Source organism: Alligator mississippiensis, chromosome 6, assembly GCF_030867095.1.
Source record: "Alligator mississippiensis isolate rAllMis1 chromosome 6, rAllMis1, whole genome shotgun sequence".
NCBI lineage: Eukaryota > Metazoa > Chordata > Crocodylia > Alligatoridae > Alligator > Alligator mississippiensis.
In genome coordinates this window covers 99214093-99229579 of record NC_081829.1, presented here as the reverse complement: position 1 = coordinate 99229579, position 15487 = coordinate 99214093, and the positions used below count along the sequence as shown (strand labels likewise).

The 15487-nt window shown below is 61.0% G+C and overlaps 1 protein-coding gene across 2 annotated transcripts in view; it reads left to right on the top strand.

The window, feature by feature from the left end:
• Positions 1-15487, top strand: part of TRIM8 (tripartite motif containing 8) — a 31448-nt gene that overhangs the window by 14183 nt on the left and 1778 nt on the right. For both annotated transcript variants that reach the window (XM_006278711.3, XM_014595634.2), the window contains 4 exons: positions 12833-12928; positions 13756-13989; positions 14609-14640; positions 15162-15277. In XM_006278711.3, the coding sequence (XP_006278773.2) occupies positions 12833-12928; positions 13756-13989; positions 14609-14640; positions 15162-15277 (478 nt within the window). The remainder of the gene's footprint in view (positions 1-12832; positions 12929-13755; positions 13990-14608; positions 14641-15161; positions 15278-15487) is intronic.

Here is a 15487-nt window from a genome sequence, read left to right as displayed (position 1 = left end):
TTGGGTGCTGGCAGCTGGCTGGACTGAGGTTTGACAAAAGAGGTTTTGTCAACACGTGTCCGGGCAGAGAGGGGGATCCTGCCCCGTCGCCCATGCTGGTCTGAGCTGGGGGTGAAATTCCTTCCTGCCCCCAGATGTGCCAGCCTGAGCGGCGGGACAGGCCCCTCCAGCCAGGAGCGTCGGGGGTTTTAGGTCCCAGTGGAAGCATCGGCTTGGCCCAGTTGCTGTCCCCAGCAGTGGCACCCAGTGCCTCTGGGGAAGATGGAAACCCCCCCGACACCTGTAACCGCTGGAGGGGGCCCCACGCTGCTGCTCCTAAATCATCCCTGCCCAATACTTGTTGCAAGCTGCCGGCCAAAGAGATCCCGCAGCTGCCCTGGGCGTCTCTTCTGCCACCGCCTCGCTGTTTGAATAGCGAAGACGTTTTTCCTGCTCTCCGATCTAAATGTGCTTTGCTGCAGGTTCAGGGCTTTGCTACTCGCCCCGTCCTCTGCAGCGGTGGAGAAAAGGCGTCCTCCTCCTTCGCGGCAGCCCTTGGGGTGCTCTGAAGGCGGCTCTCGCCTCCCCTCGTCATCGCCCTTCCTGCAAGCTGAACGTGCCGGGTTCTCCTGCCCTCTCCTCGTGTGGCTCGTCTTCTGAGCCGTTTCTCATTTTAGTTGCCGGCCTTTGGACCCTCTCTGATTTCTCCGCATCTTTTTTTAAAGCTCAGCGTGGTGCCCCAGTGAGACTGTCCCCCCACCCCAGTGAGGGACACCTGCTGCTCCTGGGGACACAGCCCCAAACCGCCCTGGCCATTTTGTGTGGCTGCATTGCGCTGTTGATCCGTCCAGCCAGCGTGTACTCGCGTCCGGTTAGTCTTCCCGAGGTGCAGCACCGTGCGCTTGTCTGCATGGACCTTCAGCAGGTTGTCTCTTGGCTGGCTTTCAAACACTGGTCCCAGGGCGGTTATAGACTCATAGAAAATGAGGGTTGCAGGGATGTCAGGAGGTCACATCTAGTCCAGCCCCTGCTCCAAGCAGGATCAACCCCAACTACATCATCCCAGCCAAGGCTTGGTCTACCTGGGTCTTCAACCCCTCCAAGGATGGAGAGTGCACCACCTCCCTGGGCAGCCTGGTCCAGTGCTTCACCACCCTCCTCGAAAGTTTTCCCTAATATCCAACCTCAACTTGCCTTGCTGCAGCTGGAGCCCATTGCTCCTTGTCCTATATCTGCCCCCACTGAGACCAGCCCAGCTCCATCCTCTGTGCAGCCCCCCTGCAGGGAGGTGAAGGCTGCTATTCAATCCCCACAAATGCAGGCCAGGCCCGTCCACCCTGCCGTGGGTTTCTGGGTCCCTGCCGGCCGTGTTCGATCTCGGTGCGGGGCACGGTCTGGCACTGTGGCTGAGCCGGGGTTTGTTCCTTTCCCTGGCTTGTCTAGACAGGCCTCCAGAAACCCACGCCCCACTCGGAGAGTAACGGCGGGCTCTTTCCCATTAGGAAAGGAGCCAGGAGAGGGGAGGCCTGGACAGGGCGAGGGTGGAAACGTCGCTCCCCGTGCTGCCCATCTCGGCAAGCCTCTCAGTACAGACATGTATATTTAATGCCGATCTCTATCGCTTTGCTGTTTAAAGGGAAAAACGCCGCAAGCTGCAACCAGCTGCTGGTTGGCAGCCTCGCTCGAACATCTGGTGTTCCCGGGCTGTTCTCGGGAGAAGGGTAATCCAGCCCGGCGCGTTCGCAGCAGCCCCCGCCGAAGCGACGGAGCCAGGCTGGTGCTGGTTTTTAAGGACGTGGCGTTTCACACCGTTTCGTACCGACGTGTCGCGGCTGAAGCGCGCAGCGTTGCCGGCAGCCCTCGCCCCCTTGCACCCGTGGCTGTCGGGGGGCCGGGTGCATCGCCGCAGCTCGCGGGGCGACCCCAAATGCCGCTTGCGGGGGCTGGCGCAGGGTTTTGGTTGCTGAGTCCAGCGCAACGTGAATTCCTCGGGCTTGTTGCTGTCTCTGGGTGGCTGAAGCGGCGGTTTTCTGGTACAGGCCCGCGCGTTTGCTTGCTTATGGGCGGCTAGGGACCTCCGGAGAGCTGGCTATGAAAGTGAATGATGAGGCAATTAAGGCTGGAGTACCGGGTTTCCAAGAGCCTAAATCCCTTGTTCAGGAATGACTGAGCGCTGGCTTTTCCGAAGGAATTAGGCACCTGTCTCTCCCTGCTGCCAAAAGGAGTTAGGCTCCTGCGCGCTTCACTTCTAAGGTGCCTGAGCTGGCGGGGGGGGGTTATGAAGCTCCTCGCTTAGTGCTGATCTTCAACGAGGGTTGTAATCCTGATGGCTTGTGGAAGATGGGATTTAGGCGCCTGGGTCCCTTGGAGGATTGGGAGTACAGCCGCTTTGCCTGCCCTGGAAGAGGCACAGGGTCTGGACCGGCTCTGGGGATCTGGTTGCGCCGGTGCTGAGCAGGCGCGCGGCTGCGTTCGAACCGGTTCAGCTCCAGCTCGGGGCAGTCGCGCTGGCCCGTGCAGCAGAAACCGCCTGGAGCGGGGGCGAAGGAGGCTTGGTGCCGCCGGTTGAACCAGATCCGGTTTATTTAAGCTGACGCGCGGTCCCCGGCGCAGACGAGGCCGGAGGCTGGAAGGATGGGCCAGACACGAGCACGTGCCCAGCGCTGTCTCCTCGCGGCTGCTGCGTCCAAACCGGTCTGAGGCCGGTTCCTGGCAGAGGCGCAGACTCGAGCCCCCCAGTGACTGTCCCAGGAGAGGGCTCTGATCGTCTTGATACCGAGCAGCTAGTTTCTTGGTCCCCTTGGGGGGGAAGCAGCTGAGGTGCCCAACTCCCCTTGGCTCCCAGGCAGAGCGGGGCGCTCGACAGCCAAGTCTAATGCTTTGGGACCCCCCTCTCCCCCGACACCGCGATCCCCTGGAGGCATGGGGGTTAAGAGAGATGCCCAGGGCTGCGGGCAGCATCGGCAGCAGAGGAGAGGGGTCAGCTCTCAGGTTTCTTCCCAGCCTTCCTGGCCCTGGATTGTCACACGCAGGGAAAGGGACGTACGAAGGCAAGGTGGGGGTGTCTGAATCCCTTGGAAACCCTGCCCCTGACATTTGATCCCAGGCCTTTGTGCAAAGGATCATTCCCGTGTGAGGTTGGTGGCTCTACCTCGCCCCAGCCCGGGACCTGGCTCTGTACCGGCTGCATTTGTCTCCTTCCAGTGGTTCCCCTTCTCTCTCCTGTCCCTGTGCTCTCCTCCAGGCTCTGCGCTCCCTGCTTTTGCTGGGGGGAAACAATGGTGAAAAGGTTAATCGGGAACAGACCCAGACCTGCAAGGGTCCCAGCCAGCGCTCCCTCTCTCCCTCCCTCCCTGTGGCAGCCCCGGCCTGGAGACCCCCAACGTCCAAGTACCGCGAGGGGCAGAGCTGCTTAGCTAAGGTGTGGGCCGAGCCCGGCCAGGCCAGGGCGGGCGGCCTCGGGGGTCCGGCAGGGGCTGCGGACGGCCCTGAGCTGCTTGCCCGGTGCAGATTGCCACGAACGCACCTCGGGGTGCTGCTTGACGCCAGCTCAGCTGTGGCCCCGGGCGAGCGTCTTTCTTTGCAGATGCAGCCGCCGAGGGCCCGATGGGCAGCCCGTCGGGGTGCGTGGGGACGGAGGCCGTGTCCCCAGCCAGGCTCTGTCCTCCGCTTGCGTGGGGGCTCGCGCGGTCAGCCACCTGCCAGCGCTTTGTTCCTGCGCGGAGAGCGTGGAGGGAAGAGAGGCAGAAAGGAGAAGGGACGTGCCCAAGGTCATGCTGAAACTCAGTGGCGGGCTGGGATGGGGACGCCGGTAGGGGAAAGGCCGGCGCGTGTGATGGGAGTTGTGACCTGGCCTGGCCTGGCACCGTAGTACCCGAGGTGCTGTCTCTCCCTGTGGCTGGGGGGCCGTGAGGACGGAGACGCAGGGGTGGGCGCTGCATGGCTGCGGGGGAGTCTCTGGGCTGGATGAGGACAGGACAGCTGCTGGGGTTGGGATGTCTCCACTGGCACGGAGGTTGTAGGGGACCGTGACGCGGGGAAGAGGTTTCTGGGTCCGAGTGAGAGTCCTAGCAGCTCCAGGGTGTCTTGGGGGGAGCCTGGGGGCGGATGGGACTGCCCCTCCAGCAGCCCCCCGCCGCAGCTGCTTCCCAGGGCACAAAATAACCGAGGCGACGGTGCGACGCACCTTTCCCCTCCGCAAGACCAGCAGCGGGGAGCCGGGACTGCCTTTGAGGCTGCAAAGCTACTGCTACTCCCAAAGCAAAGAGACCCAGCTGGGTACAAAATGCTCCAGCAGCTCCATGTTGCCCCATATTGCACTTCAGGAGAGGGGCAGGTGCCAGAGCTGGGGCAGAAGGGCAGGACTCCTGGGTTCCCGTCCTCACTTGCTGGGTCGCATCCGGGCAGGCCCCGTTCCCCGGGGGCTTGGGGACGCTTAGACCAGCAGCCAGGCTGCGAAGCCCAGCGGGGATGCGCCGCATCCTCTGCTTGTTCCTCTCGTCCGTGTGTCAGGAGCCCTGCACTGCTCGGCGCTGGGGGAGATTTGCCTTGAGCTCAGCTGGCCCAGGCTTGCTGTCCTGCAGCGTGGAGGGTCTGAGCTCCCAACCTGTCGGTGCTGGGCAGAGCTGCGTGGGCAGGGATTCAGCAATGCAGAGAGATGCAAGGAGGCTCCTTTGAAGCGGAGGCCTGAGCAAAGGACGAGGCTTGCAAGGGCCGAAGGCCTTGAATTGCAGACTCACCGAAGGGGGGGGGGGTAGCTGGGAGGAAGGGGGGGCTTGGCCCAAGACCTACGTGTCTCGATAACCAGTTACTGTAAATTTATGTAAGATGAAACCCAAGCAGCAAACATTTCCTTCCTGTCTCTGTAAATGGATCGGCCTCCACTGCATCCCCAGGGGGGTTGGAGAGATGGTGAAAGAGCCCGTTCCCCTCTCCCGGGCCTGCTGGGTGTTTTGGACGGGGTGACGGAGGGGAGATGGGCAAGGTGGCACGGGGCAGGCTGGCGGGTCCCGGGCTGCGGGGCTCTGCGCAGCGATTCCCCGGGGCCGTGCGTGCGTCTCTCTGCAGCGGCAGCACCTGGGTTGTGTCTCCTCCAACCTCCAAGCGAGGCCAGGCCGCGTCGTGCATGAAGGGGCTTGGGGGTCGTGGCCGCTGGCAGCGCTCGGGGGTCTCCAACATGCTCCATGGGGGGGAAGATGGCAGGAGACAAAGGTTTTCATCTCGGAGCTAAAATCAAGGCCCTGAATATTCCTCGTCGCATCCAGCTCCTCTGGGCAGGGATGGGGCGTCCACACAGTGTCTTGCTCCAGCATCTTGTTCTGGGGCAACTTCCTGCCCTTCTGAAATCCCCTCTCTGGTTTCCGTGGGGCACCGTGCCCTTCTCTTCCCGGCATCAGGGCACCGTGCCCTTCTCTTCCTGTCACCAGCTGCTGCGGCGTGCTGGGCAGCGCTAGACGGTGACTGCGTTCCACCCCAGAGGTGGCTGCACCGCAGCAGCTGGCGAGGGGTCCCTAGGTCGATGGGCAGGAGCAGTGCGGGGGGTCTCGGGACCAGGGATCGCTGCTGTTTGGAGCCCTGGGGTTTTTAGGACACGAAGCGTTGTGTTTGGTCTGTGGGGGAAGCTGGAAAGCAGGACAGGTGAAAGGGAGGTGGTCCAGCCTCCGGGATCGGTCACACGTGTGTGTGCCTGTGTACGTTTGTATGTACGGATGAGTATGTGCATGTGCGTGTGCATTTGTGTGTATAGATGAGTGTGTGTGGGCGTTTATGCGTCAGCATTTGTACGGGGGTATGTGTGTGTGTGTGTGTGTGTGGAGGGGTGTATGCATGTCCATGGGACTGTGGGGGGGGTGCATGTGTGCATGCGCACACTTGTGTGCATGGATGCATGTGTGCATCTGTGCATGGATGAGTCTGTGTGTGTGTGTGTGGGGGGGGAATTTGTGTTTAGCATTTGTATGGGAGGGGGTGGATATGGGGGTGTCCGTTCTGTTTGGGAGTGTCTGTGCATATACACATAGGTGCGTGTATGCATGTTCTTGGGGTGTTATGGATACGTGTACGTGTGTGCATGCATGTGTGTGTATGGATGAATGTGTGTGCATGCATCTGTGTGTATGGGTGAGCATACGTGTGTGGGCGTTGGTTAGCATTTGTATGGGGGTGTATGTGTGTCTGGGAGTGTTTGTGTGCATGTACGCATGCATACGGGGGTGTGCATGCATGTCCTTATGGGGCTGTGTATGCATGTGTGTACGCGTCCATGTGGGAGTGTGTATGTGCATGCACATGTACGTCTCAGTGTAGATGCATTTGTACGCAGGCCTGCATGTTTGTGTGTGTGTATGTGTAGGCGTGTATACGCGTGTGCATATCGCATACAACGCCCCCGGTTTCCATCGGTTGCAGGGACTGTCCCTCCAGTCCCGGTCTGTGTGGGTTGTGGGGGAGCTGCCGCAGCCCCCGCAGGACACCAGCCCTGGGGCCCAGCTCCGTTCCCCGGGGGCTGGAGCGGGCAGCCGCCAGCCCGGCCCCGTCTGCTTGGCCTGCACCTGCACCTTCACCGTCTTTCCAGCTGTCCCGGGGCCGGCCCCAGGTAGCCGAGATAAGGACGCACAGATCTGCGGGGGTTCGAATACCCATGGAGGCCGGTTCCTCCTCCAGCCTTCTGATGGCGTCTCCGCCAGCTCCCGCGTGGGCACCGACGTGCTCTTATTTAGCCTGGACAGGAGAAGAGTGAGCGGAGAGTTGATCACGGTCTTCAAATCCTCGGCGTGCCGTGACACAGAGGTTGGAGACGGGCTTTTTCTCGTGGCCGTAGGGACAGGACTAGGGGCAACGGCCTCAAGCTGCAGCAGGGGAAACTGAGGCTGGAGACGAGGAGGAACGTCCCGACTCTGAGGGTGGTCAGATGCTGGAGCAGGCTCCTCGAGAGGTGGTGGCGTCTCCGTCCTTGGAGGTTTTCCAGAGGCGCTTGGCTGGGAGGGTGTATTCGGGGATGATGCTGCCTCGAGCAGGGGCTGGACCAGATGCCCGCATCCCGCCAGACGTCCCTGGATCGTGGTCAGCGTGGTCCTAGCGGAGACTGGCTTTCCTAGCCCCTGCACCGGTTCACTGCTTTGTTTCTCCCTTTTGATCCCTTCCACCCCTTACCATTTGCCTCTCCCGGCGGTTACCCCTCCTTCCCTTGCCCTATCCTCTGCATTGCACTGGTTTTGTTCCTTGCTGTTTTGTACCGTCTCTGGTCACAGATGGGAAGGGAGCTCATCGGGTCCAGCCCCCCCACATAGCGCCTCTGAATGAGTTAGTCTCCAAGGTGTCCCACCCTGCCCTGCTGTAGGTTTACCCGCTCCCCGTTCTGCCTGCCATATTGTTCTGATTAGACCGTGAGCCTTGTTCTCCTTCAGAAGAACCATAAAATTTGCACTCGACTGACACCTGAGATCAAACACTAATCGGGCCCTCGGCAGCCCTGGTTTTCGCCCTGGCGGTATTTTTGTGCACGCCGTAACAACGCCGATGACAGCACGCTTTCAGGGCTGTATTTATTGGAGTGTTTTGACTGCTTTTAACCCTTGGGGCCCCTACCTCGCGTGTCTGATTCTCCTGGGGGTTTTGCACAGGCAGTCGCGGCTTAAGGTCGTTCCCGACTTCTATTCGGGGGAAGAAGCTGTTTTGCGTGAAATGTGGGTTTGGCTTCTGTGCGGGGGTGATTTATAACTGGAGCAATACGGTAACAGAGAGAGGGGTCCCTGTCCTGGGGGGCTGCCAAGCCCCCAGACAGCAGGGGCTGGAGCCCCCAGGCCCAGCACGAGGATTCGGAGCAGGGCGAGAAGCTGGGCGGTGTGTCAGGGGAGTGTGCACGGGACATTGCGCTCTGCAGATGCACAGAGCAGGCAAAGGAGCGTGACAAGCATGGGGGGCTGCTCTCCGGGGGGGTTGCGGTCGATTCACCAACTGCACGGGCAGTGACGGTGGGTTTCCGAGCAGCCGAGGGCGGGAGGAGCGAGGCAGGCTGGGCAGAAACCCCGGGTGTGAGCCAGGATGGCTGGAGGATGTGGCTGAGCTGGGAGACTACCCGCGGGACCCGGGAGGCCGTAACCCGGGGGGAACCTCCTGGGTCATCCAGCCTCTTACCCAGACACACGCACACGCGCACCTGGGAGCTGCCCGCAGGGACCCACGGTGCACACACCTCCTCGACGGAGCGTTTGCAGGGGTCTCTCGACCCACCACCGTTCCCTCCAGGGGTAAACAGCAAAGGTCCCTGACGTGACCGGCGCTCGCAGAAATGTCCTGGGTCTTCCCCCAGTTTTGCCCGCAATAGCCCTGCTGGGATCTCGCCTCTGCCGTCCTTTGCTCCCCTTCATCCTCTTCCCTCCAAACTTCCCTTCGCCCCCTGATCCCGTGGCAGAGCCTCTGAGGAACCGGCCCTTAAGCCATTGCTTGCATTGCACCCGTTGCAGCTCCCTTTGGTCGGTCTAGTGGAACAGGCTGACCTGGAGCTGCTAGTGCTGCCGTGCGGGGGCCTGGGCGGTGATGGGATGCAGCCTAGGCACAGATTCATTCGTCCTTTATTAATTAACCCATAAGATCATTTTGCAGCCCCTCTCTGCCCATTAGGCCGCTACGGTTGGGGACTGTGCATGGAGGAGACAAGAGCATCAGTAGGTGTCCAGCCTCACATGCTCCTGGTAGCCATTGCCCAGCACCGGCAGGGAGGGACTCAGCCCATTTGCCGTACTGGATGGTCACGAGGGCTGCGCGAAGACTCGGGGCAGCATCCCCTCGCTAGCGACCTTCTTGGGGCGCCGGCACAGCAGGGGCAGGTTTAAATCACATTAATATTCGCTTTTGTCTCGTGTGAAAAGACAATTCCTGACCTTGGAAGGAGAGCCAGGAGCGCAGAGGTGCTCAGGCTTCAGGGAAATGCCCGTGGAAGAAGCTGCTCTCTGGTTTTCCCCGTTTCAAGGTCAGACAAGAAGCGCAGGACTGCCCTGTGAGGCTGGGGAGAATCGCCGTTTGGACAGTGCGGCCTGTAGATTCAGATAGATGTGACTGGGAAGGACTGGGATGTACTGGTTTTCTGCAGTCCCCAGGAGGACTCAGTCCCTGGTGCAGAGAAAGGGCGATGTCGCTCCTCCGTGTGGGTAAGGTGTCTTGCATCCATGCTCCTTGCTCATCCCATGCGCTGGTGTGGTAAGTCCCTTCCTGGTGGGACCTCCAGCCACTCATGGTCACCAGTCCAATTGCCACAATCACTACGTGGACTTGCATGTCACAAGATTAAACTGGTGGCTTCTGTGACCTCCTCCACTCTGCCGTTGTGGAGCCCGAGGGCTGGGAACGTAGCTCTTCGGAGACGGCTCACGTGACTCCAGGAGCTGGGACTTGGAAGAAAAATGGTAGCGAAGGAGACTGGTGCTGGGTGGAGACTCCCCCGCTGTATATTCCAGGCCTGGGCAAGTCACTTCCCCCTCTCTGTGCCTCGGTTTCCCTCTCCCGCACTTCATGGTGTCCCTTGAGGTGCCTTGCTGCACCGGCTGGGAACTTGCGTGCTGCATCTGTGCAGTGCCTGGCGCTGGACGGCCCTTATTCCAGCTGCAGCCTCCTCGTGCCACCCTTTGCTGCCCGCGTGGGTGTGTGCGCACCACACCCTGTGCACGCCAGCTCATTGCAGCCGTGCAAGGAGCCTCCCTGCTGCTGCTGAGCCGTTCCCCTGCAGCTGCAGCACGTGGGTGGGGGGAATGCAGGCTCCTCTCTCTTGGTGGTCACGAACCCTGTTTATTACTCATCCCGCGCTCGGGGCTGTACAAACACAGTGCCGAAAACAGCCTCGGCCCCACAAAACCGGCTTGCACTGAGATCATTAAAAGCAAACTGGCAATGGCTTCCTTCATAGATTCATAGATGTTAGGGTCGGAAGGGACCTCAATAGATCATCAAGTCCGACCCCCTGCATAAGCAGGAAAGAGTGCTGGGTCTAGATGACCCCAGCTAGATACTCGTCTAACCTCCTCTTGAAGACCCCCAGGGTAGGGGAGAGCACCACCTCCCTTGGGAGCCCGTTCCAGACCTTGGCCACTCGAACTGTGAAGAAGTTCTTCCTAATGTCCAGTCTAAATCTGCTCTCTGCTAGCTTGTGGCCATTGTTTCTTGTAACCCCCGGGGGCGCCTTGGTGAATAAATCCTCACCAATTCCCTTCTGTGCCCCCATGATGAACTTATAGGCAGCCACAAGGTCGCCTCTCAACCTTCTCTTGCGGAGGCTGAAGAGGTCCAGTTTCTCTAGTCTCTCCTCGTAGGGCTTGGTCTGCAGGCCCTTGACCATATGAGTGGCCCTTCTCTGGACCCTCTCCAGGTTATCCGCATCCTTCTTGAAGTGTGGCGCCCAGAATTGCACGCAGTACTCCAACTGTGGTCTGACCAGCGCCCGATAGAGGGGAAGTATCACCTCCTTGGACCTATTCGTCATGCATCTGCTGATGCACGATAAAGTGCCATTGGCTTTTCTGATGGCTTCGTCACACTGCCGGCTCATGTTCATCTTGGAGTCCACTAGGACTACCAGATCCTTTTCCACTTCCATGCCACCCAGCAGGTCATTCCCTAGGCTGTAGGTGTGCTGGACATTTTTCCTCCCTAGGTGCAGCACTTTGCATTTCTCCTTGTTGAACTGCATCCTGTTGTTTTCTGCCCACTTGTCCAACCTGTCCAGGTCTGCCTGCAGTTGTTCCCTGCCCTCCGGCGTGTCCACTTCTCCCCATAGCTTTGTGTCATCCGCAAACTTGGACAGAGTACACTTCACTCCCTCGTCCAAGTTGCTGATGAAGACATTGAAGAGTATCGGTCCAAGGACCGAGCCCTGCGGGACCCCACTGCCCACACCCTTCCAGGTCGAGACCGACCCATCTACCACGACTCTTTGGGTGCGACCCTCTAGCCAATTCGCCACCCACCGGACTGTGCAGTCATCCACATCACAGCCTCTTAACTTGTTCACCAGTATGGGGTGGGATACCGTATCGAAGGCCTTCCTGAAGTCTAAGTATATGACATCCACCCCTCCTCCTGTGTCCAGGCGTTTTGTAACCCGGTCTTAAAAAGAGACCTTCCTTCCTTCCTTCCCCATTCACACCTGACGCTAGCCACATCGTGGGTCCTGCGCAGAGGTTGGACTCGGGGCTGGTTCAACTGCTCTGGAGGGCCCGGCCCTTCCTGGGCCCGACATCTCCATGAGTTCAGGAGGCTCGTGGTGCCCTGGCCCTGTCAGCAAAACAGCCGAGCACCAAACGTCTGCTCCTGATGGAAGTCGGAGGCAACAGCCTTTCCCTGCAGCGTAGTTAATCCCAGCAGCCCTCCTTCCCTTCCCTGCTTAACCTGGGAATTAATAACTTGATTCTCCACCCCGAGTGGGGGTTTAGAAGAGCAATAATCCCCTCCAAATTGGGCTTCGCTGCTGTTCCCCTTCTGGCCTCCGTCGCCAACATCTCACCTCTCTGTGCTGCTTCCTTTCCCAGCCTGGTCGTTCCCACCTGTGCCCTTCCTGTCCTGGTGCCTGGCCTTTTCCGAGGGCGTCCGTGTTGAGGGGATGGAGGGCATCCGTCTGCAGGTCCCATCCCAGCCGTGCTCCCATCGCCTCCTGCCAGGAGCAGCCAGAGCTGAGCAGCCGACTCGGGCGGTGGGGGGCATTTCTGCATCCGTGTTGATTCTGGGTGCGTTTCGTGGGGCCCGGGAGCCTTCTCCATCTGGAGAAGACGGGAGATTGGCCCTCTCGGGGAGCAGTGGGGTTGGCGATTGTGTCCGACGCCCTCTTTTTTTGCTGTGAAACCGCATGGGCCTGGCGCGGTTCTGTGCAGCCCCGTTGGCTGGATGCACCCGATGGGGCAAGGCTTGCCGGGGCCTGTGCGCTGCATGTCTCCTTCAGTCCCTGGGTGTGTTTCCACTGTGCTGACCCTCGGTGAAGCCGGACGGGAGAGTGGAGGGGCTCAGACACGCTCCCCAGCCCTGCCACTGCCTTGTTGTGGGACCTTGGGCACCTCGTATTCTGAACGGGGAATCGGGATTTCCACGAGGCTGTAGTAGCAAGAGCAGTGCCTAGTAGCACCCCAGGGGTTGTGAATGGGGAGGGGACGTGGGCCCGGCGGCAGCGGGCATCTCTCGAGCTGTTCTCTTTGCTGGCGGCAGTAGTAGGCTTTTATCTTTACCCAAATGCAAGCTCGGTAAATGCCTGGCTGGTATTCCTACCCCGCAGCTGGCTGCCTAGACTCAAGCCCCATGCCCAGATGCCGTGCAGATGGGCTGAGCGTGAGCAGGGGGAAAGCACTAGCGTCTGTCATTGTCGGCCCCGTCTGCCTGTCCCGACTCCTGTTCCGGTCGTTGTGGGAAAGGGGGTCCTGTGGAAATGGGGGCAGCCCTGCAGTTGTCTGAAGGCAGGACGAGTCAGAGGGGGCAACTGGATGACAGGGGCATGAATTTGGGGTCCCGCATCCTCCCAGCTGTCTGAGTGCCCAGATCTGCTCCTGGGCATTTGGAGCCGCAGCCCAGCCAGACCCAGGGAGCTCCGGCCCTGAGACGACCGCCCGGGGACAGGGCTGTGAAGCAGCACCTTCAGAGCAAACAGGGGCTGAAGCCCTCCCTGGGCCAGACCCCACCAGCCAGGCCCTGGGCTCAGAGAGGGGACCAGCCCCACGGGATCTCCTGGCAGCTCGGGGTCTCGCCTGCCTTGGCTGTTTTTTGTTTTTTGTTTTTTTTTAAATAGATTCCCACCCCCCACCAAGCTGTCCCTCTGCCCCTGCCCCATCCCGTGTGGCCTGATGGTCCCTGACCCCCACCCGCCCCTCCTCTCTTGCAGAAGATGCTGATGAAGCAGCAGGACCGGCTGGAGGAGCGGGAGCAGGACATCGAGGAGCAGCTCTACAAGCTGGAGTCCGACAAGCGGCTGGTGGAGGTAGGCAGCGCTGGGTTGTTGCCCGGGGCTCAGGTGTTGGCAGCGGGCCTGGGCTGTTGCTGGGCTGGTACCTCTCACGTGCCGGTGCTCCAGCACTTCAGGGGGCAAGGGAGCGGGGGCTGCTTGGTATGAGAGGTTGTGGCCAGACCTGGGTTTCCCAGCCACATCCAGGGTGGTCCAAAGGCCATGTCTGCTAGGATCATGAAGCCTCCCTGGCAGAGGAAGGGGTGCGGGGGTGGGTACACTGCGAACTGAGGATGTCTACAACACCCAGGAGCTGGGAGATCCAGGAAGATGGGCATCGGGAAGGGGAGATGCACCTCTGCACGGTGGAGCTGGGTGACCGGATGTAGAAGCAGCCCCGTGGATCCAGTGAGATCCACCCAGACCCAGGGAGATCCGTTCTCCCTGCAGAGCTTCCATGCCGGCTGGACCGCGCAGGGAAGGGGGGGGATTGCAGCAAGTATGGACATCCCCGTGCTGGCCTGGCCCAGCTAGCCCCAGCCACAGTGCCAGGGACATAAGGACCTCGGCTCCGACTCTGGGTCAAAGTCCTCTCCGTTGCTGTTGCTCCCCTGTGAGCTGGACCAAGCCAGTGCAGGCTCGTGGCCAGCAACGCCTTCCTTCTACGAAGCAGACACTTTTGCTAGGGCTCAACCCAGGAGTCCTGGCGCCAAGGGGCAAGGCTGGCTTCTACCAGCATCCTCACTGGCAAATAAATAGAGAGAAAAGCCAAGGGGCTGGGTGGAGGCAGAGCCAGGAGTGCTGCAGGGCGTGGGGAGGCGGGCAGGCAGGGCCTGGCAGTGCTGACCCTGGCATCCCCGCAGGAGAAGGTGAGCCAGCTGAAGGACGAGGTGCGCCTGCAGTACGAGAAGATGCACCAGATCCTGGACGAGGACCTGCGCAAGACCATGGAGATCCTGGACAAGGCCCAGGCCAAGTTCTGCACCGAGAACGCGGCCCAGGTGCTGCACCTCAACGAGCGCATGCAGGAGGCCAAGAAGCTGCTCAGCTCCGTCCAGGTCATGTTCGACAAGACCGAGGACATCAACTTTATGAAGGTGAGGCCGGGTGGGTGCTGGGCCGTGCATACAGGAGGTATGGGGCAGCGGGTGCAGGGTGGGTGGGCGCTGCTTCGGTGCCATGGGGGTCCCGGCTGTGCGCACTCCTGGTCTGGGTCCCTGGTGTCTGCTGGACTTGGACCTTTTCTGTGACGGCGTGAGCAGAGCCACGGGGCTCTGGAAGGGGGCTGCCGCTCTCCCCAGGACCCTGGACTCTCGCTGGGGTGGTGAGTGACGGGGTGGGCAAGGGGCTGGCACCAGTGCCACAGTGGCCCCTTCAGCTTGCAGCTCCTCGCCCCAAGCTCAGGGGCCAGGAGGCAACATCCACCCTTCCCTCGGTGGATCATCCCCCTTGCTCTCAGGGCTGCCAAAGCGATCGGGCTGGGAGAGACAGGGGCCAAAGGTCTCTGGGGTGTCGGGAGGGTCGTGCGTGGGTTCTTGCTCGGGATGGACGGCTGCTGCACTGTCCAGGGGCAGGTTTGTGGGGGAAAACCACACGGGGAAATGCAGCATCTGAGAGCCCCCCTAACCGGTGGTCCGTGCTCCAGGAGAGGGGAAGAAGTCCTGCCCCCAGGACTCAGCTGGGGGCTGCTAACAGCGTTTCTCTCTTCCCTCCTAGAACACCAAGTCCGTGAAAATCTTAATGGACAGGTAAGTCCGTGTCCTTCCAGAGAAGGCAGCAGGGGGGGATGCTGTTCCCTGTACTTACTGTGTGCGCTGGGGCCAGGCACTTGTCCCCTCTGTGCCTCAGTTTCCCTCGGGGGCCCTCAGAGCGGTGCCAGGCGTGGGCAGCTCTAACAGGAGGTGGGGTGGGGCCTGCCTTGGGCTCAGCGCAGAGGCGATGCAGCCTGTGTCTCCCATCCTGGCCTTTCCTATGTGGGGTCAGGGCGGCCAGTTTCCCCCAGTGCCTTGGGGTGACCTTTGTGGGGGCATTTCCCAGCTCCCGGGGAGCTCGGAGTAGGGTGGGCTGAGGAGGAGAGCAGAGAGTGAGGGGAAGGGGGTGCTGATGGGATGGAGAGTGTCCCTCCTGGGACGCGCCGGCTCCACCCGTGCCTGCAATGGCCAGAGAGCCGGGGGCATCCAGCGTCCGGCCGACCCAGGAGGTGGGAAGGGGCTTGGAGAGCTTGAGTGACCCCCGGTTTCTCCCCGCATCTTGGTACCTGTCCCTGAAGGACTCAGAACTGCACGGGTGGGAGCCTTCCCCCCCCCAAGATCGGCCACCTCAACTCCAAGCTCTTCCTGAATGAGATCGCCAAGAAGGAGAAGCAGCTGAGGAAGCTGCTGGAGGGTGAGTGGCTCCCCCTCGCCCCTGCGCGGGCAGCCCCCTCCCTCGCCGGGGCCTGATACGGGCCGGTTCTCCCGCTCCAGCACCTCCCTGATACCTCCCGTCGCTCCGGATTGGCACCGGTGGCGCAGGGCTGGGGTTTGGCTCCGGTCTGCCCAGGCTGGCCAAGCGGCTCTCCGTGCATCACCAGGGTGCTAAAGATGAGCCGCTTCC